General features: G+C 41.8%; 2 protein-coding genes across 2 annotated transcripts; one reads left to right on the top strand and one right to left on the bottom strand.

Annotated features, from left to right (window-relative positions):
• Positions 1-6,122: 6,122 nt before the first annotated feature.
• slc47a4 (solute carrier family 47 member 4) lies at positions 6,123-16,176 on the top strand. The gene is made up of 17 exons (XM_021582596.2): positions 6,123-6,418; positions 7,038-7,139; positions 7,423-7,491; positions 7,750-7,898; positions 10,841-10,883; positions 11,039-11,083; positions 11,633-11,730; positions 11,893-11,990; positions 12,093-12,206; positions 12,339-12,406; positions 12,649-12,757; positions 12,880-12,955; positions 13,075-13,144; positions 13,375-13,507; positions 13,875-13,969; positions 14,569-14,652; positions 14,755-16,176. Exons 1-17 carry the CDS (start codon positions 6,251-6,253, stop codon positions 15,055-15,057), a joined length of 1,824 nt encoding a protein of 607 aa, XP_021438271.1. The 5' UTR covers positions 6,123-6,250; the 3' UTR covers positions 15,058-16,176.
• An 8-nt stretch (positions 16,177-16,184) lies between these two features.
• Positions 16,185-23,535, bottom strand: slc47a3 (solute carrier family 47 member 3). The gene is made up of 15 exons (XM_036961084.1): positions 23,269-23,535; positions 22,354-22,455; positions 22,051-22,119; positions 21,691-21,839; positions 21,395-21,437; positions 21,236-21,280; positions 20,876-21,014; positions 20,622-20,689; positions 20,327-20,435; positions 20,110-20,185; positions 19,715-19,784; positions 17,298-17,430; positions 16,934-17,028; positions 16,803-16,845; positions 16,185-16,662 (listed from the first exon to the last, which is right to left on the bottom strand). The coding sequence occupies exons 1-15, from the start codon at positions 23,410-23,412 to the stop codon at positions 16,418-16,420; spliced, it is 1,530 nt and encodes a 509-aa protein (XP_036816979.1). The 5' UTR covers positions 23,413-23,535; the 3' UTR covers positions 16,185-16,417.
• Between the last annotated feature and the right edge of the window lie 4,257 nt (positions 23,536-27,792).

Raw genomic sequence — 27,792 nt, forward strand, 5'->3', positions numbered from 1 at the left:
AATTCACCAGAAATCAAATAATTGTTAGACTTCAGTTCTTTATTACTTAGGTCAAATATATGATGTTTCTTATCGGCAGGATGTTAGACAAAAGAAAACAATTAGATTAGTTACAACATTTCCGTAACTGTGTAGGTACCGTTGAAGAACAAATATCTTACTTCCAGCACTGTGAAAGACATAAACTTATTTTTTTTTACCTGTTAAGTTGACTGAGAACCCATTCTCATTTACATCAACAACCTGGATAATAGTTACAGGGGAGAGGAGGGGGGGATGAATGAGCCAATTGGAAGCTGGGGATGACTAGGTGGCCAAATTGGCAATTTAGCCAGGACACCAGGGTTAACACCCTTACTTTTATGATAAGTGCCATGGGATGTTTAGTGATCACAGAGAGTCCAAACACCTGTTTAATGTCCCATCCAAATGGCAGCACCCTACACAGGGCAATGTCCCCAATCACTGCTCAGGGGCATTGGGAAAAATGTTTTAGACCAGAGAAAAGAGTGCCTCCTATTGGCCCTTCTACAGCACATCCAGCAGCATGTGGTGTCCCATCCAGGACCAACTCTGCTTTCCATCAGAAACAAACCAGCAGTGGGTTACAGGGCGGTATGCTGCAGGCTGAAAAGGTATGGTATTTGAATGCGTTCTGCACATGAAAACACTAGATTCACTTTTAACTTTGGGTCCGGCGCTTCCCATTGTGTCGTCCATTATTTCCAAAGCAATGTATAGAACGTTGGCGTTAATTCCTTACGTTCCATCAGTTGACACCTTACAATAAAACAAGCAGACATAGTCATTTCACAAGCTAGCTCTCTCAGAAAAGCACATGTTGTCCTGTCTGTTTGTTCTGATAGAAATGATGGTACTAATGTCATAGTATCCCAGACTTGTTTATGAATGTATTAACATGATCTTCTTTCGAACTGTAAAACTTATAGACTATAATTTCTTGAATCTACAACAACCAGACATACTATAACTTCTTGAATCTACAACAACCAGACAGACTATAATTTCTTGAATCTACAACAACCAGACATACTATAATTTCTTGAATCTACAACAACCAGACAGACTATAATTTCTTGAATTTACAACAACCAGACAGACTATAATTTCTTGAATTTACAACAACCAGACAGACTATAATTTCTTGAATCTACAACAACCAGACATACTATAATTTCTTGAATCTACAACAACCAGACAGACTATAATTTCTTGAATCTACAACAACCAGACAGACTATAATTTCTTGAATCTACAACAACCAGACAGACTATAATTTCTTGAATCTACAACAACCAGACATACTATAATTTCTTGAATCTACAACATCCAGACAGACTACAATTTCACAAGCTACATCTCTCAGAAAATGACCTATTGTTCAGGTGATAGAAATGACAATAATCTGAGTTTAACCCAGACTTGAACTGTATGTTTACCACAGTATAATAGCACCATTCAGTTCTCTCTGATCTCTCCATGACAGCTCTAACCTTCCACAATGAGCTGGAAGAACTTGGTGGTGTCTCCATACTCTGTGGTTGTTGCCATGCAGTTGAAGAGTCCTGGGTGGAGGTCCCTTAGGGCCTTGGTGATGGTGACCTTGGCCTCCCGACCAGCTCTAGGGCCTCCCGTCCAGCAGCTACGACACCGTCACAGGGGGTTTGGCGTAGATGGGACAGGACAGCACCATGTCACTGAACTCCTCCATTGTCACATTGTCTGTACCTGACAGATCTGTGAGGACAGCATGAGGAGAGGAATATTATATTATGATAAGGATCAATAGGGCTCTCCAACTTAATTGAGTGTGTGCTAAGGCATAAACAGATTTATCATGCTATGAATTATATTGTAAATGTACACTACTGTTCAAAAGTTTGGGGTCACTTAGAAATGTCCTTGTTTTTGAAAGAAAAGTACATTTTTGTCTTTTAAAATGACATAACATTTATCAGAAATACAGTGTAGACATGGTTAATGTTGTAAATGGCTATTGTGGCTGGAAATGAGATTTTTTGAAATGGATTTTTAATGGAATATCTACATAGGCGTACAGAGGCCCATTATCAACAACCATCACTCCTGTGTTCCAATGGCACATTGTGTTAGCTAATCCAAGTGTATCATTTTAAAAGGCTAATTGATCAATTTTGCAATTGTTAGCACAGTTGAAAACTGTTGTTGTGATTAAAGAAGCAATACAACTGGCCTTCTTTAGACTAGTTGAGTATCTGGAGCATTAGCATGTGTGTGTTTAATTACAGGCTCAAAATCTTCTGAAACTCGTCAGTCTATTCTTGTTCTGAGAAATGAAGGCTATTCCATGCGAGAAATTGCCAAGAAACTGAAGATCTCGTAAAACGCTATGTACTACTCCCTTCACAGAACAACGCTAACTGTCTCTAACTAGAATAGAAAGAGGAGTGGGTGGCCCCGGTGCACAACTGAGCAAGAGGACAAGTACATTAGAGTGTCTAGCTTGAGAAACAGACAAGTCCTCAACTGGCAGCTTCATTAAATAGTACCCTCAAAACACAAGTCTCAACGTCAGCAGTGAAGAGGCGACTCCGGGCTGCTGGCCTTCTAGGCAGAGTTGCTCTTTCCAGTGTCTGTGTTCTTTTGCCCAGCTTAATCTTTTCTTATTATTGACCAGTCTGAGATATGGCTTTTCTTTGCAACTCTGCCTAGAAAGCCAGCATCCTGGAGTCACCTCTTCACTGTTGACGTTGAGACTGGTGTTTTAGAACAATGAGTGAGTACAATTGAGAAAGCACTCAAGCTAAATTCCCTCATATTCTGATCCATGCTTCCTGAGAATGAGGACTGAGAATGAGGATTCGGAGTATGATAGATGTCTGTCCATCAGTCCTCACAGTGGACAATCAGCATCACAGAGGCTTTGATGCTGGGGTCTCTCTTTTGCTGGCAGGTGAAGGTGACCTGGTGGTCGGCCTGGGACACGTCCTGTACACACAGACTGCTGACATTCACCCTGTTCCCCTTGCCTAGGTTAACCTGAAGAAGTCACAAGCCCAAACGTATGCATATGGTTTAATAACACTTTGCTACCATGTGTTAAAGAAAATAAACAGAAAGATGAACAAAAAAAACATTCCACGTGTTTGATTTCTTGTTCCAAGCACCCGTATTACTTGTTTACAGAAGAAGATTTAGAGTTGAGAATGTTCCCTTCCTTTACTGAGACTAACCTACAACTCTTAGACCACACATAGCATGTTAAACCTGGAGCCTAGCACATGGTTCATAACAACTGGACCATTGTCATTTAGTTCCATTACTAGTGAGGATTAGGGTAGATTTATAGGACTATTGTTTAACCCATATTGTACGCTTTTTTCCACCTTCTAATATTTAATGGATTGAACTTGAATATGACAACTTTCAGGATGAATCAAACGACTGTTTTTGATTCATCAATATATATATAGATGTTTTTTTTTAATGATTTATACATACTTTCCCAACTCAGAAATGTACCTAAATAATCTACAGGATCAGAGAGTTTTTAAATCTACGTATTCTAGTTTGACGACAAATTTCATATTACATGTACACCATATTTGAATGGATGGCTTAAGATAAATGTACTGAAAACCCAAATGAATGAAAACTCCACGAGAAAATCTGTTGGCTAACAAGTGGCAGGATTTTCAGTGGTTGAATTAAATGTATTCAGCGTGTGCAAGGGAACCACGCCTGCAAAGCTCATTACCATAGCCATGGGAAAATCTGAATTAAACACATATATTAATAAAAATAATCATATTTGAAAATATTTTTTTTCTCACAAAAGTAGTGCACAGGGCCTTTACTAATCCTGTATTAGTGGACCGATGTAGCATGTGCAAAAAATAATAATTATATGCCTGTTATTTATCTGTATAAATTAAGTCTGAACACCAACTACATTTCCTAAGTCAGAATCGGTACATCCAAGACAAGAGAACAATATAATTTGTTATGGTGCCATTATAAAAACACCAGACATGATTACTGTACATGGGTGTTTTTAATATACTGTACTTACAGTAGCTTTTTATATCTGTTTGTAATTCATATCATCTGAATATGACATGCTGTGTGAAAGACAATATAATTTAGGGAAAATACTATAATTTGGTTGGGTGACTTGTGTTGGCTTTCCTCCAAGGCTTTTATTCTTCTGTTCTATTTTGTTTGTGTTTCCTGTTTAACTCTGTATACTGCATTCACACCTCAGACATGAAACATACCCATCTATAACAGGGCAAATTAATTTTACACCAAGCACTGGTACTCACTGTGCTGGAAAAACATTGTCTTAGAGCTGAAAGGGGATAGTTTCCTTGGTGGTTATTTACCTGCTGCTAGTTGACACAAACAGTCCAGGAAGAGAAGCGGGGGAAGGGCTCTTATCAGACGGTTTATTTTCATCCTGATGGCTGAGACCTAGAGGAGGAAGCCAGGGGACAATAGTATTTCTTAGCTGACAGAAATAGCTTCCCTCTGCAGTGCCTGTGGTCAAGTGGTAACACTGCTAGCTCTTAGCACATCAGCTGTATAATGACCATGGAGACCTGAGGGTTTGATTCCCAAGCTGCATCCAATCTTCCCACTGTGTCTCCTCTTCACATATCTCTGCTCCTGTGTTTCTAAGCTGTCCAAACAAGAGAGAGAGAGAGAGGCGAGGAGAGCAGGGATATGAAGTGCCATCATCAGTCCAGGAGATTGTGAACAACACGATAACAGATGGGCATCAGAAGGGAAACAACAAGATGTCAAGTGACACAGCACATTATGTTTGATTTGGCATGATGGATTTAGTCAGGCTTGGTCCAGAGACTGACACAGTACACTCTCCCCATAGGAGAATCCTTTGAAGAACCCCTTTTGGTTGCAGGTAGAACCATTTTGGCTTCCACGTAGAAGGGTTCTACATGGTACCCAAAATGGTTCTACCTGGAACCAAAAAGGGTTCTCCTATCGGGGACAGCTGAAGAACCCTTTTGGAACCTTTTGATAACTGTTGAGATTTTAGACAGCTTTCAGGTATTTACAGCCCTGTTGCCCCCTCCAGTGCTGAGATAGTGGGAGTGCAGTTAGATACTACATCTCCCTGTCACTGTCATCAGTTCTCTCTACCTGATAGGTGTCTTCATAGTTTGTGGGTGTGTCTACTGGTTTTGGTTTGTAATTCTCCTCCATAAAATAACTTCAGGCAACAGTCACGTTTCCGTAAAGTGTTTATGAGAATATAAGGATATATTCCATTCATAAGATATATTTTTCCCATTTGCATTACCGTCTGCTGTCGCAGTGTTACAGATGGCCAGGTAAATGAAGCAGGCTGGATCTTCTATTGTTTTATGCCTGTGTCCTGACCGGGTGATCTAACATGTGATGCTACATCCTTCACAATGATAAACACACATCTAGTTGAATAGTTTGATTTTGACTTTGCAGTTGAGGTGGATTGCTTGGTCAGAAGCTAAGATTGTTGTCATAAAAATATTATCAACAATCACTGTATGCTCTTAATCACCTATCTCATTTCTTTTCGCGTTGAGGAAAGAGGATGACGATAAGGTTAATTGCATGTATGTAAATCATTATGTTTCTCTCTGTTGGCACTCCCCATCCATTCGATACAAACAAAGCATAAATACCCAACAAGTATTAGTCATTCAGTTAAAAGACCTGCAATAGAAATACTGGTATTTATTGGTCTCTTCCAGCTTGGTCCTTGTTGAATGCCAAGAGTGTGCAAAGTTGTCATCAAGGCAAAGGGTGGCTACTTTAAAGAATCTAAAATATAGTAACAACTTTTTTGGTTACTACATGATTCCATATGTGTTATTTCATAGTTTTTATGTCTTCACTATTATTCTACAATGTAGAACATAGTAAAAAATAAAGAAAAACCCTTGAATGAGTAGATGTGTCCAAACTTTTGACTGGTACTGTATTTTGGGTTGAATGTGTTGTTCTGTTTATCTGAGTCCTTCTATTATGCAATGACAAGGCACTTGAGATGCTTCACGCTTGTGTTTAATATGTAAGCCTTTTGGGATGTTGAAACTTTGCATTGGTGACCTGCTGACCAGAGCAGTGCTTACACAGCTGCAGAGGAGCTGTCTGTCTGACAGTGACAGGGGAGTTACAGCACAGTCCCAGCAGTAACACTATTGAGGACTGAGAGGGGACACACACAGACACAGAGGCAGGGATGGAAGAGTCTGGGCCTACACTGGCATCTGGGCCCACTTCTAATTCTAGTCCACCTATAATGGAGGAGTCTAGTGCCAAACTGTTCTGCTGCCGCTGGGTAAGGCACAGAATCCCCCTGGCACATAGAGAGGAGCTCTACCACATTCTCCGGATGACTGGACCCTTGGTAAGGACTGGCACTTGCCCACCGAGCCTGTTGTGTGTTATTGTGTTTCCCAAATGGCACCATATACTCCCTATATAGAACACTACTTTTGACCAGGTAGTGCATTATAAAGGGAATATAGGGTGCTATTTGGGACACAACTATTGTGTGGCACTGTTTGGAGTGGATAGCTCTGTTGTCAGGGTTATAGGTAGATTACTCTGTGAGAGTGAAATACTAGGCTACAGGATGTACTGTGCAGTGCATACTAATGGCACTATGATTTATTCAAAGTACACTCCGAGGGCCACTAAAGCCCATCAGAACTAGTGTTTCAAGTATATTTCTCTTGATTGACTTAGAAGTAATGTCTGTCCCACTGGGCAGAGACATCAGTTCAGCGTCTAGTTTTGATTTACATTTGGTTGAGTTGTCAACTATTGTGAATTCAACGTGAAATTAACAAAACATTTCACCATGTCATTGGATTTAGGTTCAAAGTGAGGTGAAATGTCTTTACGTTGATGACTTTTAGCAAATCCAATGAGTTTTCCACATTGATTCAACATCATCACATAGATTCTTGGGCTTTTGCCCAGTAGGGTGTTAGTTATTGTTTATGAGTGTTGTCTTCCCCTAGCTGCTATCTCGAATCCTAAACTACCTGCTTCCGTTTGTCATCACTATGTTCTGTGGTCGCCTGGGGAATGAGATGTTAGCTGGCTATGGCCTGGCCTGCGCGGTGAGTCAATCCTCTGGCTATGTTGTGTACTCTGCTGGGATCTATCAGCTTAGATAAGAAAATGTCCCTCAGTATGTGGTTGGAGAGGAAAGGAGGGAGAATGGAAAGAAATATTACATCACCTCAGGTCCCTACATATTCTGGTATTCCTTTGAAGAACCACAAGGAAGGGGATAATAATAATCAATAACCAATTATCATAAAAAAACATTAACATACTGTAAGAATGTAAATCTTTATGTAATCGTGTGCTGTAAATGTGTTTGATGGTCATCTTCTTTAGACTATTAATGTTACGACTGCAGCAACAGGAGGTGGACTTGCCTTAGCATGTGACACGTTGGTATCTCAGGTATGTACGTGTAAATGAAACATGCAGTAGTTGAAGTATACGTTACTGTTGAAATATATGCAACTGTCAGAGTCTGTGACCCTAACGATAATGTCTTATGTCATTCACGCTGTTGTGTGTGTGTGTGTGTGTGTGTGTGTGTGTGTGTGTGTGTGTGTGTGTGTGTGTGTGTGTGTGTGTGTGTGTGTGTGTGTGTGTGTGTGTGTGTGTGTGTGTGTGTGTGTGTGTGTGTGTGTGTGTGTGTGTGTGTCTGAGCAGACATTTGGTGGTAAGAACCTGCAGCGTGTGGGGGTGATTCTCCAGAGGAGTGTGTTGATCCTACTGCTCTTCTGTCTCCCCTGCTGGGCCATGCTCCTCAACACCCAGTCTATCCTGCTGGCTCTGGGCCAGGAGCCTGAAGTGGCCAGGTCAAGTCAATGCTATTTTTTATTTTTTATTTCACCTTTATTTAACCAGGTAGGCCATTTGAGAACAAGTTTTCATGTACAACTGCAACCTGGCCAAGATATAGCAAAGCAGTGCGACACAAACAACAACACAGAGTTGCACATTAACAAACGTACAGTCATTAACACAATAAAAAAATCTATATACAGTGAGTGCAAATGTAGTACGATTAGGGAGGTAAGGCAATAAATCGGCCATAGTGGTGAAATAATTACAATTTAGCAATTAAACACTGGAGTGATAGATGTGCAGAAGATGAATGTGCAAGTAGAGATACTGGGGTGCAAGTAGAGATACTGGGGTGCAAAGGAGAAAAAATTACCCGGAGCCAGTGGGTTTGGCGACGAATATGTAGCAAGGGCCAGCCAACGAGAGCATACAAGTCGCAGTGGTGGGAAGTATATGGGGCTTTGGTGACAAAACGGATGGCACTGTGATAGACTACATCCAATTTTCTGAGTAAAGTGTTGGAGGCTGTTTTGTAAATTACATGGCCGAAGTCAAGGAAGAAGCCGATTCTAGATTTAATTTTGGATTGGAGATGCTTAATGTGAGTTTGGAAGGAGAGTTTACAGTCTAACCAGACACCTAGGTATTTGTAGTTGTCCACATATTCTAAGTCAGACTCGTCCAGAGTAGAGATGCTGGACGGGCGGGCAGGTGCGGGCAGCGATCGATTGAAGAACATGCATTTGGTTTTACTTTCATAAGAGCAGTTGTTGGCCACAGAAGGAGTGTTGTATGGCATTGAAGCTTGTCTGGAGGTTTGTTAAAACAGTGTCCAAAGAAGGGCCAGAAGTATACAGAATGGTGTTGTCTGCGTAGAGATGGATCAGAGAATCACCAGCAGCAAGAGCAACATCATTGATGTATACAGAGAAAAGAGTCAGCCAGAGAATTGATCGCGTACATCTCGGTCACGTACACATATTTTGCAGATGTTATTGCAGGTGCAGCAAAATGCTTATGGTTCCAGCTCCAACAGTGCAGTAATACCTAACAATATAAAGCAATACACACAAATTCCACAAAATTAAAAGAAAGGAATTAAGAAATATCAGAACAAGCAATGTCAGAGTCCAGAATATAAATATACGTGTATATGTATATGATGGTGTGTATAGACAGTATTGATAGTATATGAATAGAAAAGGTGTCCACAGCAGTATTTATATAAGATGATCATTGACTAGAATACACTATATACATATGAAGAGGGTAAAGCAGTAATGTACAGTACCAGTCAAAAGTTTATACATTTGAAGGTCAGTAATGATCAGTCATGAAGGTCAGTCAATGTGGAAAATTTCAAGAACTTTGAAAGTTTCTTCAATTGCAGTCATAAAACCCATCAAATGCTATGATGAAACTGTCTCTCATGAGGACAGCCACAGGAAAGGAAGACCCAGAGTTTCCTCTGCTACAGAGAACAAGTTCATTAAAGTTACCAGCCTCACAAATTGCAGCCCAAACGAATTCTTCACAGAATTCAAGTTACAGACACATCTCATCAACTTCTCATAGGAGATTTACTGATTTACTGCAAAGAAACCATTTCTAAGGGACACCAATAATAAGAAGAGACTTGCTTGGGCCAAAAAACACAAGCAATGGAGATTAGAACAGTGGAAATCTGTTTTGGACTGAGTCCAAATTTGAGATTTTTGGTTCCAACCACTGTATGTTTGGGAGACGCAGAGTAAGTGAATGGATGATCTCTGTATACGTGGTTCCCACCGTGAAGCATGAAGGAGGTGTGATGGTGTGGGGTTGCTTTGCTTGTGACACTGGCAGTGATTTATTTAGAATTCAAGGCACACGTAACCAGCATGGCTACCACAGCATTCGGCAGCAATATACCATCCCATCTTGTTTGTGCTTATTGGGACTAACATTTGTTTTTCAATAGGAAAATGTCCCCAAAACACACCTCCAGGCTGTGTAAGGGCTATTTGACCAAGAAGGAGAGTGATGGAGTACTGCATCAGATGACCTGGCCTCCACAATCACCCGACCTCAAACCCAATTGAGATGTTTTGGGATGAATTGGACCGAGGAGTGAAGGAAAAGCAGTGCTCAGCATATGTGGGAACTCCTTCAAGACTGTTGGAAAAGCATTACTCATGAAGCTGGTTGAGAGAATGCCAAGCTGTCTTTTTTTAACTAGGCAAGTCGGTTAAGAACAAATTGTTATTTACAATGACAGCTTACCCCAGCCAAACCCTAACGACACTGGGCGCCACCCTATGAGACTCTCAATCACAGACAGTTGTGATACAGCCTGGAATTGAACCAGGATCTGTAGTGACACCTCTAGCACTGAGATGCAGTGCCTTAGACCACTGCGCCACTCAGGAGCCCCAGTCATCAAGGCAAAGGGTGGCTACTTTGAAGAATCTCAAATATAAAATATATTTTGATATGTTTAACACTTGTTGTTCCTGATCAGGTCACATGGTCAGGAAATATATGAGGCCCTACTCAAAGCACAGATACAGCTGATGCACGGTGCCGTGCCTCTGATGATGGGTAAAGATATGTGCTTGTTTGTATGCTAGTTGGGGAGAACAGAACTCTTCATTCTCTTAGCTGCAATAACACCATCTCTGGCTGCTCTCAGCATCAAATGTGGCCCCTGGCAATTCCACAAACACTCCATTCAGTGGAAACGCCAGCAATGTTTTCACAGCCAATTGACCTACTCAATGAGATGTACAGATTGCTGTTCGTTTCTAGATGCAATAAACATTTTGACACTGCTGCCTGAATAGGGGACTTTTATGGACAACATAATGGTAAATGGATAGAGTGTAGCAGTGTGTGGTGTGTATAGGGTTAATACATGGAAACACGTGTAGTAATTTAGTGTGATTTAACAGTGAATATATGCTCTGTATTTTAGGATAGCACAGCTGTATGTCATCGCCTACCTACCTGCAGTGCCAGTGAGTTGTCTGTTTTATCAAACACCTACTTGTTTAGACTGGCTTCAATTTAGTCTGTTTTCAACTCGCTGGCTCCATTAACCTATTCTTATTAGATGAATAGAACATCCTCTCCTCCCTGTCTTTGTCATTTACTCTGTATCTCTTTATTTTAGGCTATTTTCCTGCATCAACTTCAGGCTTCTTATCTCCAGAACCAGGTACACTGACCGTGCTGCTGGGCTACAACTGACTTGTTTTGTTTCTCACACCTCATCGCATCCATAGAAATAAGAATGAATAGAATGGCCTTGGAAGCTCTTACCCTGGCAATTGACTGGTAAACTCATAGGTACACTCGCAATGGCTGCCAAGTATTGTAATGCAATAATTTTCATGTTATTTTGGAATGTTCTATCAAGTGATGCTGGATTACAATGGTAATGTAGCATGTTCATTCAAATGATGCTAATTGAGGTGGCTCATGTTTTTTTTGTAATGTCAGTTGAGTTGACTCAACAAATCACAGCACAGATTGAAGGGTACACTTCCTGATTTTACTTCCTGGCATGGGTATACTCAAAATGGCTGCCAGTCCACCCATTATGCCATCAATGACTTATATGGAGATGCCCTTTCTATTAATTCTTATTTCTATGATGGCATCCTCATCCCAGTCTCTTGTATATCATCTGGGTTAAGGAGTAAGACAATCATAGGTGTGATTCTGATGTTTATAATCATATCAACGAGTGTGTTTCTGTGCTCAGGGGATAATACTGCCTCAGATGTACACAGCAGCAGCGGCCAACATCGCCAATGTGGTGACAAACTATATCCTGCTCTACTGGATGGACCTGGGAGTTATGTAGGTGTGCTCACACAATAACATTAATAACAGTGCCATATTCTTAACAGTCAGTCACATAGTCAGGGTATCAAGTATGTACCTCCCAGTGTAAGTATGCAATGCTCATTATCATTTCATGGAGTGTGTTTCTGTTTGTTTGTTTGTGTGTTTGTTTTCTAGAGGGTCGGCAGCAGCTAATACCCTTTCCCAACTCTACATATGTTCCTTCTTATTTGCTTACATTTGTTGGAAGAAGCTACATGTGAAAACATGGGGAGGTAATAGAACGTTCACATCTCTGTGATTGTGCCTGATGAATGTGACCCACTGAAATCGACTGGTTTGTGTTGGGATGAACAGGCCATTGTCTCTCCCTACAGGCTGGACTACAGAAGCGCTGCAGGAGTGGGGCTCTTATATGAAACTAGCCATCCCCAGTACACTGATGCTGTGTTTCGAATGGTGGATCTATGAGCTTGGGGGGTTCCTTGCAGGTACATTTCAGCTCTTAAGGTTAACACCAATGAACCAATGAACAGTCACATTCCAAAGGCCAAAAGAACCATATTTATGTAACATCCACCTCTGCATTCTTCCCCCTCTCTCTTTCCTTCTCTCTTTCTCAGGCATGCTGAGTGAAGTGGACCTGGCTGCGCAACACGTGGTCATAATGCTGGCTTTCATCAACTACATGGTACTGTGTACAGAACTCCTTTACACACCCACCCTAACAGTCCTATCATGGAAACCAAACAAAACCCAATGCCCTGGCTATCCAGTCCAAATAAGTTGAAGAATAACCCAAAATTGTAGGCTACAGATCAAAGTAAAATTTGAGGCGAAAACACACATTAACTTTGTTTGAGGCATGGTTAGACTAAGACAGCAAGATGTTTATGAGGTGTCTAGTTAATGTGTTGTGTTGTGTGGGTAAAGTTCCCCCTGGGGATCCAGGCTGCAGCATGTGTTCGTGTGGGGAACGCCCTGGGGGCCGGAGACACAGCCGGGGCCATCCTCACCAGCAAGGTGTCCCTTGCCCTGTCAGGTCAGCTCATATGGCCCTGGTTTAAACCATCTATGGTGAACTAAAATGACAATAATTACTTTGACAAACTAGTAGTTATTTTGCAGTAATGCTTGGTCTTTTACCTCTGTCCCATGCTCTAGGTTCAATGGCAGTAATTCAGGGAATCATGCTGATCTCTACTAAAACAGTAATCGGCTTCATGTTTACTTCTGATGCGTAAGTACACATACATACATATATACATATACACACATATTCAACATATTGATTCAAGTCAAGACAGTCCCAAATTGGAACCTGACCATCTCAATAACCATGCTCTCTTTCCTTTTCAGGCAGATCATAGATCTGGTCTCTCAACTTCTCAATGTGTACTGTGTTCTTCAGTTCTTTGATGGGCTAGTGGTAAGTGCACTCAAGTGGTTTGTAACCATTGAAAAATGAATAACATTTTATGCAATAACACTGCTATAATAAGAAGTCATTAATATACAGTGGAATAAGAGAGATAGTCTGTGTATTTGTCCGGGACCCAGGAACATTGGTTGAATGAGTGATAAGCCATGAAACCTGGTAACAGTGTTTGTCTCTCTCTGTTAACACCCACTAATCGGAGATTTGTCTGTCTGTCCCAGTGTGTGTGTATGGGAATCATCCTGGGCACGGGCAAACAGAAGATAGCAGCGATGGCTAATCTCATCACCTACTACTGCGTGGGCCTTCCACTGGGCATCTCTTTGATGTTTGCAGCTGGCCTCAGGGTTGTAGGTATGTACTCAGTTCTGAATTTTATGAAAACCAAACACAATTTTAGACATTATTTTCATGACCAGAGGTCTTTGGTCATTCTTACTGCCTTGCCATATACTTGCAACAGAAGTATGGTTATGATCAAATTCAAAAATTTGGTACAAAAACATTCAGAAAAATAGTTGCTCTCACTAGCAATTAAGAATCATGAATAGCAGATCTATTCTGTATTGAAGATGACACAATGTTCTCTGTCCTTGGTCAAAGCTCCTCTCCTCTCCTCTCCTCTCCTCTCCTCTCCTCTCCTCTCCTCTCCTCTCCTCTCCTCTCCTCTCCTCTCCTCTCCTCTCCTCTCCTCTCCTCTCCTCTCCTCTCCTCTCCACAGGGTTCTGGTTAGGCCTGTTAATCTGTGTAATTCTACAGTCCAGCTTCTTCATCACTGTCATCTTCAGGCTCGACTGGAGGAAAATGACAGAGAAGGTACGTCACCAGTGGCTTTTCACTTCCCTATCTTGGACATACAGGGACTCAGGTAATTGAGAGACTGACAGCCCATACCTCTATCTTTATGGTTACTGTGAAGCATAGTAGTGGCCTGGGGCGGCCTCTATCTTTATGGTTACTGTGAAGCATAGTAGTGGCCTGGGGCGGCCTCTATCTTTATGCTTACTGTGAAGCATAGTAGTGGCCTGGGGCGGCCTCTAGCTTTATGGTTACTGTGAAGCATAGTAGTGGCATGGGGCGGCCTCTATCTTTATGGTTATTGTGAAGCATAGTAGTGGCCTGGGGCGGCCTCTATCTTTATGGTTACTGTGAAGCATAGTAGTGGCCTGGGGCGGCCTCTATCTTTATGGTTTCTGTGAAGCATAGTAGTGGCCTGGGGCGGCCTCTATCTTTATGGTTACTGTGAAGCATAGTAATGGCCTGGGGCGGCCTCTATCTTTATGGTTACTGTGAAGCATAGTAGTGGCCTGGGGTGGCCAATATCTTTATGGTTTCTGTGAAGCATAGTAGTGGCCTGGGGTGGGTGAAGGAAAATGTTTGCTGTCAGCATCATGGAGTTGAACTGTTTGTGACAGGCTGTGAAACGAGCTGGAAAGGCTGGACATATGGTGTCAATGAGGAGTATAGTTGCACCTGACCACACAGAGAACAATGGCAGGGTGAGTAGAAAATGTTGCTCAGTCCTATTTTTTATGTTATTTATACTATACTCTCGCAAATAACCTTGTTCTAACCCAGATTGTGCCTGCTTCCACACCCAGACAGTGAATGGATACATGTCAGTGAGTGCTGAGGGCCAGGGGGACCTCAGGGGAAGCAATTTGACCCCAGAGGTGCAGAAGGAGGATGGGAGCCCCAGAGCTCTGCTCTCTACCACCCAGCTGGTCCTGAGGAGAGGTTTCACCGTACTGGCTGCCATTGTCATCCTAGCTGTGGGGACAAGTGTCCATCTTCTACTGCCTCTACCAATCAGCTCATGGCGCAATCTGAGTGTAGACTGGAGCAACACTACCTTTACCACTACCTACCCCCCTGAACTCACCCCGTCAACAGTTCTCATCTAGGAGTAATACCTGGGCGATCCAGAACAGACCCTGTAGCAAGACAGTCATAGTGTGCTGTGTCACTGAATCTGTTATTACACCAATTATTAAACGTGAATCAGATTTTTCCTGCAATCTAGAGCTATAATCATTATGTATATTTTTCTGTAGGTTATCTATGCATACCTCTTACCTTGTTCAATTGTCATTTTAATTAATGATGCAAATTGATTCTTTAAGAAATGTTATGCCTTCAGTACATTTAGTAAGGGCTTGCTTTTCTAAAGTGTAGCAACCTTGGCAGCAGGCATGCCCAGCTAAGATACAGTAATTAGACAAGCTACTCTAACTTGATTGATAGCCTGACATGGTTTGTTAGCTACACTCGTTGGCTGTCCCCCTAGGAGAACCCTTTGAAGAGCCCCTTTTGGTTCCAGATAGAATCCTTTTTGGTTCCAGGTAGAACCCTTTTGGGTTCCATGTAGAGGGTTCTACATAGAACCAAAAAGAGTTCTGTCCTACAAAAAGGGTTCAACTTGGAACCAAAAAGGTTTATCCTATGGGGACGACCTCAGAACTCTTTTGTGATCCTTTTTTCTAAAAGTGTAGGTATGAAGTTGGGAATCTATCTAGCTGGTTAGCTAATGCCAATTTCAAAAACTTGCTGGGTGGCTAGTATTACAGAGAAACAACAAAGCATTTTTGATTTGATATATTCATCAAGAAGGAATCAATAGGCTACACAGCTTGATCAAATTCATTTACAATTATACCCTTCTGCACATCACCGGCATCACTCTCTCTCTCCTACTCTACTGCATGCAGTAGAGTATCTAGCTTCCTGCCTAGGCATTTCTTTGCTCTGTGCACCTTGGAGGGAACCACTTACTAGAAAGACTAAAGGGGGGTTTGGGGTGTTCTCTTTGCCTGGTCCAGTCAGTGTACTGTAAAATACTGTAAAAATTTGACAAATCTGAGGGGGCACGTGCACCCTATGGGTTTGGAATGAATGAATAGAATGCAATACAAACATTTAGAATGGTACAGTGTGAGTCTGTCTTTACTTTTTAGTTTACAATATATCATATTACCATGAGAAAACATTAGGTTTGATTGGTTTGTGTAATCAGCTCACAGTGTGATACAGTTTCATTCAGATGATTAATGAAAAGGTCCAGAATTAGTAACCCCTTGGCTCCTCACAGACCAACAGTACTGGAATTTTGGCACCATACTGTAGTTTGGCCAGCTCCTCTTCACTCCTATCTTCTCTGCTTCGTTGCTTAGGTGGTCCTCTGACCACTCTCACTGAGTGGAGCTATCTCTGGAACCCATTCATTTTAAGACTGGAACATTTTCTCTGGAACTCACTCTGTGTTCATCAAGTGAGGTTGGTGAGCAGTAGGTTGATGATGATTCCCAGGGCTAGGATGAAGAGCATGACACACAGAGCCAGGGCCCTCCGCATTATCAGGGCCCTGTGGGCCAGCAGTGCCCCCACCTTGTTGAGGGCCACCCTGTCCCCAGCCTCACCATCAGCCTCAGCCCCATCTTCAGCCAGGGCATTTCTGTCTTTGTGGCCCTCACATGGAGCTGAATCATTTGAATGGGCCTCTGGGGCCATGTCTGTCACACATAAACACACCTATTAGACAGAGCATTATTTCTTACATAAACACAAATAAAATTATACCTTTGTAAAGCCATAGAGAGAGTTATGATGAACAGTAAAGTGAAGGGTCAATGATTGATGTAGACTTTCTTACCCATGTCTGTAGAGTTCCCCTGTATCCCAGCTCTGATCTGGGCCTGCAAACAACCCAACACATCATTAAGATCCCCTTCAAGGCATTTACATTAAATTAAATAAAGACTTGAGGGTTATGCCTGTGTTCACCTCTACAGTGGCTTTCTTCCAGTTCATTCTGGATAGATAGACGATGAGGAAGGAGGACTGTAGGAACACACAGGTAAACAGACCGGTCCACAGGCCTGGGAAGGGAGAGGACGCATAACAGTAACAGTCAAAGAAGAGAAGACAACTGAAAGAGGCAGTAGGGAGATTGGCGGCAGTTTGTCTTCGCTTAAGCCAACTTGTCACCTTGCTACACAAACCAACAATGTGATGTTGTTAAAATACGAAACAGTCAGGTGCCCAGGTGCAATATTGGAGCAATCAAAAGACTGAAAAAGAAATGTGATACTGTATTACCCCATAAATTCATAGGACAAAATTCAGAATATGTTATAGATGTTCTTACCCATGATTCCTAGCTTGGCAGCAAACATCAGGGACACTCCAATAGGAAAGCCAACCCCATAGTAACCCAGGATGTTGCATATCGCCCCAACCTTCTGCTTCCCTGCCCCCCTTATAATACTACCTGAGGCAGCCTGGGGAAACAGGAGAACCAGACACGGTTACTGTTCCACTATAAACATGTGTGCAGTGCCTTCAGAAAGGATTCACAGCCCTTTACTTTTCCAAATGTGTTACAGGCTGAATTTAAAATGTATTAAATTGAGTTGTTTTGTCACTGGCCTGCACACAATACGCCATAATGTCAAAGTGGAATTATGTTTTATTTTTATTCATTTTTTATTAATAAATAAATAAAAAATGAAAAGCTGAAATGTCTTGAGTAGAGAAATATTCAACCTCTTTGTTATGGCAAGCTTAAATAAGTTCAAGAGTAAAAATGTGCTTAACAACTCACGTAAGTTTCATGGACTCACTCTGTGTGCAATAATAATGTTAGACATGATTTTTGAATGACTATCTCATCTCTGTACGCTACACATACAATTATCTGTAAGGTCCCTCAGTCGAGCAGTAAATTGCAAACATAGATTTAACAACAAAGACCAGGGAGTTTTTCCAATGCCTCGCAAAGAAGGGCACTGATTGATAGATGGGTAAAAATAAAAAAGAATGGTGAAGTTATCAATTACACTTTGGATGGTGTATCAATACACCCAGTCGCTACAAGAATACAGGCGTCATCCCTAACTAAGTTGCCGTAGAGGGGAAAAAAATGCTCAGGGATTTCACCATGACCCCAATGGTGACTTTTAAACAGTTACAGAGTTTACTGGCTATGATAGGAGAAAACCTCATTGACAGAGTAAAAAGCTGGAAGCCTGTACAGAATACAAATACTCATGCATCCTGTTTGCAACAAGGCACTAAAGTAATACTACAAAAAAATGTGGCAAAGCAATTAACTTTTTCTCCTGAATACAAACTATTATGTTTAGGGCAAATCCAATACAACACATTACTGACTAACCCTGTCCATATTTTCAAGGATAATGGTGGCTGCATCATGCTATGGGTATGCTTGGAATTGTTAAAGGACTGGGAGTTTTCAGGATAAAAAATAAATGGAATGGAGCATAGCACAGGCAAAATCCTAGAGAAAAACCTGGTTCAGTCTACTTTCCACCAGACACTGGGAGAGGAATTTACCTTTCAGCAGGACAATAACCTAAAACACAAGGCCAAATCTACACTGGAGTTGCTTATCAAGAAGACAGTGAATGTTCATGTGGTAAGGACAAATGCTGGATATGAAAAGCAGGTACAGAGAGTTGACATTTAATTTAGCACAAACATGGAACAGGACAGGAACAGCGTCAGAACCAGGTAAGACAAAGATATACGACAATTAATGCTGATGTGGGGGACAACCTAGAGAACAGACAGATATAGGGGAGGAAATAAACACAGGTGAGTGAGTCCAGGTGAGTGTAATGAATCGCTGATGCGAGTGACGAGGGGAGCAGGTGTGCATAATGATGGTGGCAGGAGTGCGCAATGCAGGGAGCAGGTGTGACAGTTTCGACTTAAATTGACTTGAAAATCTAAGACCTGAAAATGTTTGTCCAGCAATGATCAACAACCAATTTGACAGGGCTTGAATAATTTAGAAAATTGTAATGGGCAAATGGTGCACAATTCAGGTGTGGAAAGCTCTTAGAGACCCAGAAATACTCACAGCTATAATCGCTGCCAAAGGTGCTTCTACAAAATTTTAAAATTCAGGGGTGTGAATACTTATGTAAATAAGGCATTTCTGCATTTAATTTTCAATACATTTGGAAATATTTCTAAAAACAAGTTTTCACTTTGTCATTATGGAGTATTGTGTGTAGATAGGTGAGAAAAAAACATATATTTCATCCATTTTTAATTCAGGCTGTAACACAACAACATGTGGAATAAGTCAAAGGGTATGAATACTTTCTGAAGGCACTGTATATACAGGTAACTTCCAAAATAAAGGAAACACTTGAGTAAATGAGGGATGCAAAGTATATTGGGAGATTAAGGTAAAGGTTAAAAAATATATTGAAAGCAGGTGCTTCCACACAGGTGTGGTTCCTGAGTTAATGAAGCAATTAACATCCCATCATGCTTAGAGTCATGTATAAAACTGCCCATTATTTTCGCTACCATGGCTAGAAGAAGAGATCTCAGTGACTCCCTCCACCTCTAGAAATTATGCCAAGGTGCATTGAAACTGTTCTGGCTCGTGGTGGCCCAACATCCTATTAAGACACTTTATGTTGGTGTTTCCTTTATTTTGGCAGTTACTTTTAGATACATAAATACCTTTGATATTATAAAAAGTGGATCCATATAAGTTGTGATACAGTAGAAGCATTGACTCCTTACCGATATTGCATATAACAGAAGAAAAGGGGCGTAGAAAGCCATAACTTGAGCAACCCTCTCTCTGATCTGCCTGTTGGTAGAAATTCAGGGTGAATAAATACATTCAGTTATGTAGAATCAATGACAGAGACACCTCACCCTAGTTAAAGTGTAAAGGAATATGTAAGCAAAGTTCATGACAGTGTACGTCTGTATTACAGTGAGTGACTTAGTTATGTCATAGAGAAAGGTTATTAATGTTCACTCTCATACACAGGTCTGGTGATAACGATACAATAAAACACACCAGTGATGTAGTAAAACACAACAAACTGTTGCCATGGTGACGATCAACAGATCCCAAAGCCACAGGAACAAATCTGGAGTGGTAAATTACCATAGACTACATTACTCACTCATCATATGTAAAGACGTAGGAGATTTTGTCCTTTAGTATCCCAACAAGAACCGACAAGCACACAGAAACGGACCCTGGACAGAGACAACAGATCATGCACAGACGGAACACATATCTCCAGTAAAACTTTGAATCCTTTAATTATTGTATGAATGCTTCATTTGCTGTTGTCAAGCTTTGAAATATCATTTGAGGTGTTTGGCAGGCACATGTACCAGCACAGAACATGGCCAGCTTGGCAGACAGCTTGGCCTGCTCTGTATCTCCAGCCCCCAGAGCACTGCCCACCCTCACACTGCCTGCCACACTGAACCCTAGAGGGAACTGACAACACACACACACACACACGCACACGCACACGCACACACACACACACACACACACACACACCATGATCAATCTCTGGGACTGCAACCAGATCATTCACTTCCTATGTGCCTGGTGTGAATATATAGTATGATGGATGAACATTTGCCGAAAAGTTCAAGTAAATCTCAACTATATATTTACCATGTAGCAAATGCTTGCCAGTTCGAAGACGACTGATTGTGCTCCAAGCTCCACCTCACTTATCAGACCTGCCATTGAGAGGTAGTGAGACAGGATATCAAACCAAAGTAGAAACACTGTAGTATCTAAACAGTTTGTAATGTGTAGAAGTATCCACAAGAAAATAGTCAAATATAGAGCAACATTTCACTTTAAAAAAATAGATCAATGGCATTCACAGACATCAAAACAACCCAAATATCTATCTGTCCTACCTGCTAGAAAGCCTCCAATCTCATAAGTCCACCACTCCACACACAGCATGATCATGCTAGGAATAGCCAGGTGGATGTAGGTGCCCCAGTCTTCCAAGCACTCCCAAGACCAACCTACAGGGGAACACAAGGCTCGTCCCTGAAAGGTTCATGCTAATGTTCTCTCAGAAGGTGTTTGGGTCTAAACCAAAACCATGCTGTGTTAATACATTAGGAAGCCACAAACAGAGCACTTGGTTTGACATGGCGCTGCTGTTCCCCTCAATAAATGCATACTAATAAATGTCTCATTCAGATCAAATGGTCAGGTTATAATTCTCTTTGCAGGGTGACTGACCTGAGGTCTAGGTTAGCTCTAACCTGATTCTGTAGATATCTGGCCTCCAGCTGATAAATAAATGTGGCCTGTTAAAAAATAAATGATAAACATGTTTTAGTAAGTTATTGACATGGGAGATTAATTATTTTCTTAATTGATTGTGTGCAAGTGTGTCTGGGTAGATAGATAGGTATACTCACTGGGAGTGCTGGCATAAAAATCTTCACATACACCTGAGACAGCCTAAAGTGAAATAGGAGAGCTCTGTCAGAATGATCCAAAACAATAATCACATTCTACAAACCAATCTCTACATGTCACTTTGTGAATGAGAGAAAACAGCCAAATTCAGAGATCTAGTCTGCGTCCCAAATGGAATCCTATTCCCTATGGGCCCTGGTCAAAAGTAGTGCACTATATAGGGAATAGGGTGCAATTTTAGACATCTATTAGATCTGGGGTAACTGTTTGCAGTGACTGGAGGGGTCTGATCTACCTGGCGACCTCTGGGCTCTGTTTGACAGCCAGGAGGATTGGTTCTGTGTTGATGAGAACAGCCCAGCATGGGAAACAGGCCAGAAGTTGAATGAGGATGGCTCTCTGTACAATGACCCCAACTTTCAAGAGGTTACGGCTCCCAAAAGTCTGCAAGGAACCATAATCAAGTTCACCTTTGAGTGGCACGGCAGGATAATGTAGCTCTGGTCCAGGGCGTTAAATGCTCCTTGCTGAAGCTGAGCCCCAGCAAGCCGCGTGTGACCCCCTGGACCAGAGCTAGGGTGAAGGCACCTTTGATAACATTTTGGAGACAGTGCTCTGTGTTAGGAGGAGGAAACAGACCAGGTTTCATTCCTACCTGAGATATGAGTGTGTCACAAGCTGATGATAAACCATACCCAATGGAGACACCTGTAACATTAATCACCTGGAAGACCAGAATAGAGATTTTGAGAATTTGTTGAAAATGTCAATATCATGGTGTACTGTAATTTCAATATTACCACAGCCAGGTACCAGTCTGTTTGTGCCATCATGTTTGGCATGACAAGGAGTGGCAAAAGTCACATGATGGCACAAACAGACAAGTACCCGGGATAATATTATCCAGAATTGTTGTAATAAAAAAGTGATATAAACTCATAAATCAATCAATACTTACAGCTATGGCGAGAGTGACCCCTGCCAGTTCTGTCTTCCCCAAATGGCCACAGAAAATTGTACTGACGAAACTAACTAAAAAGACCATGAGCTGAGCCATAACCTGGTAAGAATAGAATACATCCACAACATTTGATAAATCAGTTGATGTCGTTGTACATACTATCAGGCATATGTGGAGTGAATAGGCCTAACACTATGAAGTGTTAAACAATCTACGGTTTGAGGTAATTCCAAGTGATTCAGGTTAAACAGACCAGGTTATATATGAATCAATGATTCAGGTTAAACAGACCAGGTGATAGATGATTCGATGATTCAGGTTAAACAGACCAGGTGATAGATGATTCGATGATTCAGGTTAAACAGACCAGGTGATAGATGATTCGATGATTCAGGTTAAACAGACTAGGTGATAGATGAATCGATGATTCCGGTTAAACAGACTAGGTGATAGATGAATCGATGATTCAGGTTAAACAGACTAGGTGATAGATGATTCGATGATTCAGGTTAAACAGACCAGGCGATAGATGATTCGATGATTCACAGACCAGGTGATAGATGATTTGATGATTCACAGACCAGGTGATAGATGAATTGATGATTCAGGTTAAATAGACCAGGTGACAGATGAATCGATGATTCCGGTTAAACAGACTAGGTGATAGATGAATCGATGATTCAGGTTAAATAGACCAGGTGACAGATGAATCGAGGATTCAAGTTAAACAGACCTATATAGTATGCCAGATACCAGTAACCTATAATTATCCAGTGTGCCAGTGGCATTTAAGTGAATTCAATCATATGCAAGCATCACTGCCAAATAACAATAATAATGTAATATAAAAATGCAAAGTTTTATATAACTTTGACCTAATTGTGGGCAAAATGTAATAAAGATGTTTCTTACCACAGGCCCAGCCATTGTTGATAATTCAATAATTTCTTTTTTGAATTCAACAGGAATCAACCTGCGAATACATCTCAAACAGCTCCCACATATTGTCAATTCATTCCCATTCATCCTGCTCTCCACAATTCCATTAGAATCCATTTCTAAAGACTGTCGCTCAGAAAAGTCTGCATGGTCAAGTGAGAACAAGGTGGTATTCTAGCTGCCAGCTGCCAGAGCGAGACTTCCTATCTGATGACATCCTTTGTCACTCCCTAGCTCTGATTTAGCTGTACACTGGCAATCTCAACTAGCATTGTTAAACATGATTTCCAATCAACTGCTGGACAAAGTTCACCGTCTTTTGTCAATTCTGCAACTGCACCACATGATGGAGCTCTTTCCTTCCTCTGCAAACATCAACATTGTTTGAAAATAAAGTATTTCTTCTCTAAAGCCGTGTTCTAGAGCAGTTGTTCCCAAACTTTTTATAGTCCCTTACCCCTTCAAACATTCAACCTCCAGCTGCGTACCCCCTCTAGCGCCAGGGTCAGCTGTACCCCCTCTAGCGCCAGGGTCAGCTGTACCCCCTCTAAGCACCAGGGTCAGCTGTACCCCCTCTAGCGCCAGGGTCAGCTGTACCCCCTCTAGCGCCAGGGTCAGCTGTACCCCCTCTAGCACCAGGGTCAGCTGTACCCCCTCTAGCGCCAGGGTCAGCTGTACCCCCTCTAGCACCAGGGTCAGCTGTACCCCCTCTAGCACCAGGGTCAGCTGTACCCCCTCTAGCACCAGGGTCAGCTGTACCCCCTCTAGCACCAGGGTCAGCTGTACCCCCTCTAGCACCAGGGTCAGCTGTACCCCCTCTAGCACCAGGGTCAGCTGTACCCCCTCTAGCGCCAGGGTCAGCTGTACCCCCTCTAGCGCCAGGGTCAGCTGTACCCCCGCTAGCGCCAGGGTCAGCTGTACCCCCTCTAGCGCCAGGGTCAGCACTCTCAAATGCTGTTTTTTTTTTACCATCATTGTAAGCCTGCCACACACACTATATGATACATTTATTAAACATAAGAATGAGTGTGAGTTTTTGTCACAACCCGACTCATGGGAAGTGACAAAGAGCTCTTATAGGACGAGGGCACAAATAATAATATAATAATAATAATCAATAATTTAGCTCATTATTTAGCCATCTTACATATAAAACCTTATTTGTTCATCAACAATTGTGAATAACTCCCCACAGGTTAATGAGAAAGGTGTGCTTGAAAGGATGCACATAACTCTGCAGTGTTGGGTTGAATTGGAGAGAGTCTCAGTCTTAAATCATTTTCCACACACATTCTGTGCCTGTAATTAGTTTTCATGAAAGTCCGTATTGCCCAGCGACAGCCCCGAAACCTGAAGGATCTGGAGAAAGTCTGTATGGAGGAATGGGCCAAAATCCCTGCTGCAGTGTGTGCAAACCTGGTCAAGAACTACAGGAAACTTATGATCTCTGTAATGCAAACAAAGGTTTCTGTAACAAATATTAAGTTCTGCTTTTCTGATGTATCAAATACTTATGTCATGCAATAAAATGCAAATTAATTACTTAAAAATCATACAATGTGATTTTCTGGATTTTTGTTTTAGATTCCGTCTCTCACAGTTGAAGTGTACCTATGATAAAAATTACAGACCTCTACATGCATTGTAAGTAGGAAAACCTGCAAAATCGACAGTGTATCAAATACTTGTTCTCCCCACTGTAGGTACATGGTTGCAAAGGTTATCAGTGTCATAACAGCGCGATTTGCCAAGGCAGTATACTCTGAGTACAGACCTATCCATAAATCTGGCAGTGGCTTCTGATTAAATCAAATTTTCACAGAACCGCTTGTTGCAATTTCGATGAGGCTCTCTTGTTCAGATATTGGTAAGTGGACTGGAGGCAGGGCATGAAAGGGATAACGAATTCAGGTGTTTGTGTCATCCGTTTCGGGAAAGTACCTGCGTAATTGCGCACCCAGCTCACTCAGGTGCTTCGCTATATCACATTTGACATTGTCCGTAAGCTTGAGCTCATTTGCACACAAAAAATCATACGATGATGGAAAGACCTGTGTGTTTTCCTTGTTAATGCAGACAGAGAAGAGCTTCAACTTCTTAATCATAGCCTCACTTTTGTCCTCCACATTGAATATAGTTGCAGAGTCCCTGTAATTCTAGATTCAGATCATTCAGGTGAGAAAAGACATCACCCAGATAGGCCAGACGTGTGAGAAACTCCTCATCATGCAAGTGGTCAGCCCATATCATTGCATAATGCATAAAATACACGATTGTTCAGGGGCCTTGCTTTAACAAAGTTAACCATAACCATTTTCACTACAGTGAAAACGTATTTCAAGCTGTCAGGCATTCCCTTGGCAGCAAGAGCCTCTCGTTAGATGCTGCAGTGTACCCAAGTGGCGTCGGGAGCAACTGCTTGCACAAGTGTTACCACTCCACTATGTCTCCGTCATTGCTTTTGCGCCATCAGTACAGATACCAACACATCTTGACCACCAAAGTCCATTTGACGTCACAAAGCTGTCCAGTACTTTAAAAATATCCTCTCCTGTTTCCCTGGTTTCCAGAAGAGGATGGCTTCCTTAATTGACCCTGCATGAACGTAACGGGCTCACCACGTCTGTTGACTCATCCAGCTGTAATGCATAGAATTCACTGGCTTGTGTGCGAAGCAGTAATTGTTTCAAAACATCTCCTGCCATGTCACTGATGCATCATGAAACATTGTTGTTTGATGAAGATATTGTCTGTATAGTTTTTTGGGCCTTTTCCCCCAGCACTGTCCCAGCCATACCCACGGCAGCAGGAAGAATTATGTCCTCCACAATAGTATGGGGCTTGCCTGTCCTAGCCACTCGGTAGCTCACCATATAAGATGCTTCTAGCCCCTTCCTATTAATGGTATATTTTGCTTTAATACATGTCTTACTATTCGAAATTGTCTTAATTCTTGCAACAAACAAAAAACGGTGGCTTATTTTTCAAATTGGTATGTTTCGTTTTTAAATGTCTGCGCAAGAGTGAAGGTTTCATCGGGTTGTGAGAGTACCTTTGCACCTATAACACACTGGCTGAGGAAAGGCACTGCTCCCAATATAAGTGAACCCCAATTCGATGTTCCATCGTCCCTGTCTGTAAGGTGCTTTCCCGGGTAAGGGGGCAGTAGCTCTTCGGCCGCATCAGATTCACAACTGTCAGTGTCCATGCTAGCTGGGTTAACAACAAATGTAGAATTACTAATGCTAGCATTGGATGTGATCGTGGAAGCAGAACAACTTGTCATCGACAGGTGCTGGTGCCGGACTGCTGGTTGTAGCAGTACTACCAGTACAGCTGTTATGTGTCTTACTTGTTGAACCATTTATCCATTTTGGAGCAAACGGAAAGAGCAGCAGCTACGTTTGGCTACATACGGAATGTTAGTGGAATTCCCGCGAGAGAGTAACGGTTAATGTGATTGGATGTTAATTATTTGAGTCGACTACCTGTATTTGACATTGTGTTGTTATATCGCTGAACAATAGATGGTTTCATTTTATTTTTGGCAGTGAAATGAGGCTACTCAGGCGAGAAAAAAACATCACCCAAATGTATAACCCCGTTGGAAAATATAAATGGACTATGAAAATGTGAATCACACTTTTATTTGGCGTACCCCCGATGGCATTATCCAGTTTGGGAATACATGTTCTGGAGCATACATTTTGCTCAGTAGCTGATCACCGACTGAGCAGACAAATAATGAGTAGTCATTTGAGATGATTTGGAGATCAGTCAGTCTGTTATGGGCGACTGCAATATAGTCGATTTCCAAAACACCCAGGCAATTTTAACAATGACATTTACAAAGGTCTAAAGCTGCAAAAGTCTCTGAAAGAAAGTCGATGGTAGGTGCCAGTCCCATCAGTTGAAAGATCAAACATATGAGGCTCTAGACACCTGACTCAGAGTATGACCCAGTGAACGCATTAGTGTAGATAATAGTGCCTGTCTAAAAGTAACACAGACCGTACAGCCTAATGGGTCTTTAAGACAATTTCAAGTATGTTTAAAACACACTTAAACCATGAGTATTAGGTATCATACAATCTTGTGCTATCTAGAACCAAAAAGGGTTCCATGGCTGTCCTTAGGTTCCAGGTAGAACCCTTTTGGTTCCAGGTAGAACCTTTTGAGTTCTATGTAGAGGGTTCTACATGGAACCACAGAGTTCTGCCCAACAAATAGAATCTACCTGGAACCTGCCGCCCCTCCTTTGGCAGGGGCGGCAGGGTAGCCTAGTGGTTAAAGCGTTGGACTAGTAACTGGAAGGTTCCAAGTTCAAATATCCGAGCTGACAAGGTACAAATCTGTCGTTCTGCCCCTGAACAGGCAGTTAACCCACTCTTCCTAGGCCGTCATTGAAAATAAGAATTTGTTCTTAACTGACTTGCCTAGTTAAATAAAGTTAAAAAAATCTGGACAGCCTCAGAACCCTTTTGGAAATATTTTTCT

This window comes from Oncorhynchus mykiss, chromosome 24 (assembly GCF_013265735.2).
Source record: "Oncorhynchus mykiss isolate Arlee chromosome 24, USDA_OmykA_1.1, whole genome shotgun sequence".
Taxonomy (NCBI): domain Eukaryota; kingdom Metazoa; phylum Chordata; class Actinopteri; order Salmoniformes; family Salmonidae; genus Oncorhynchus; species Oncorhynchus mykiss.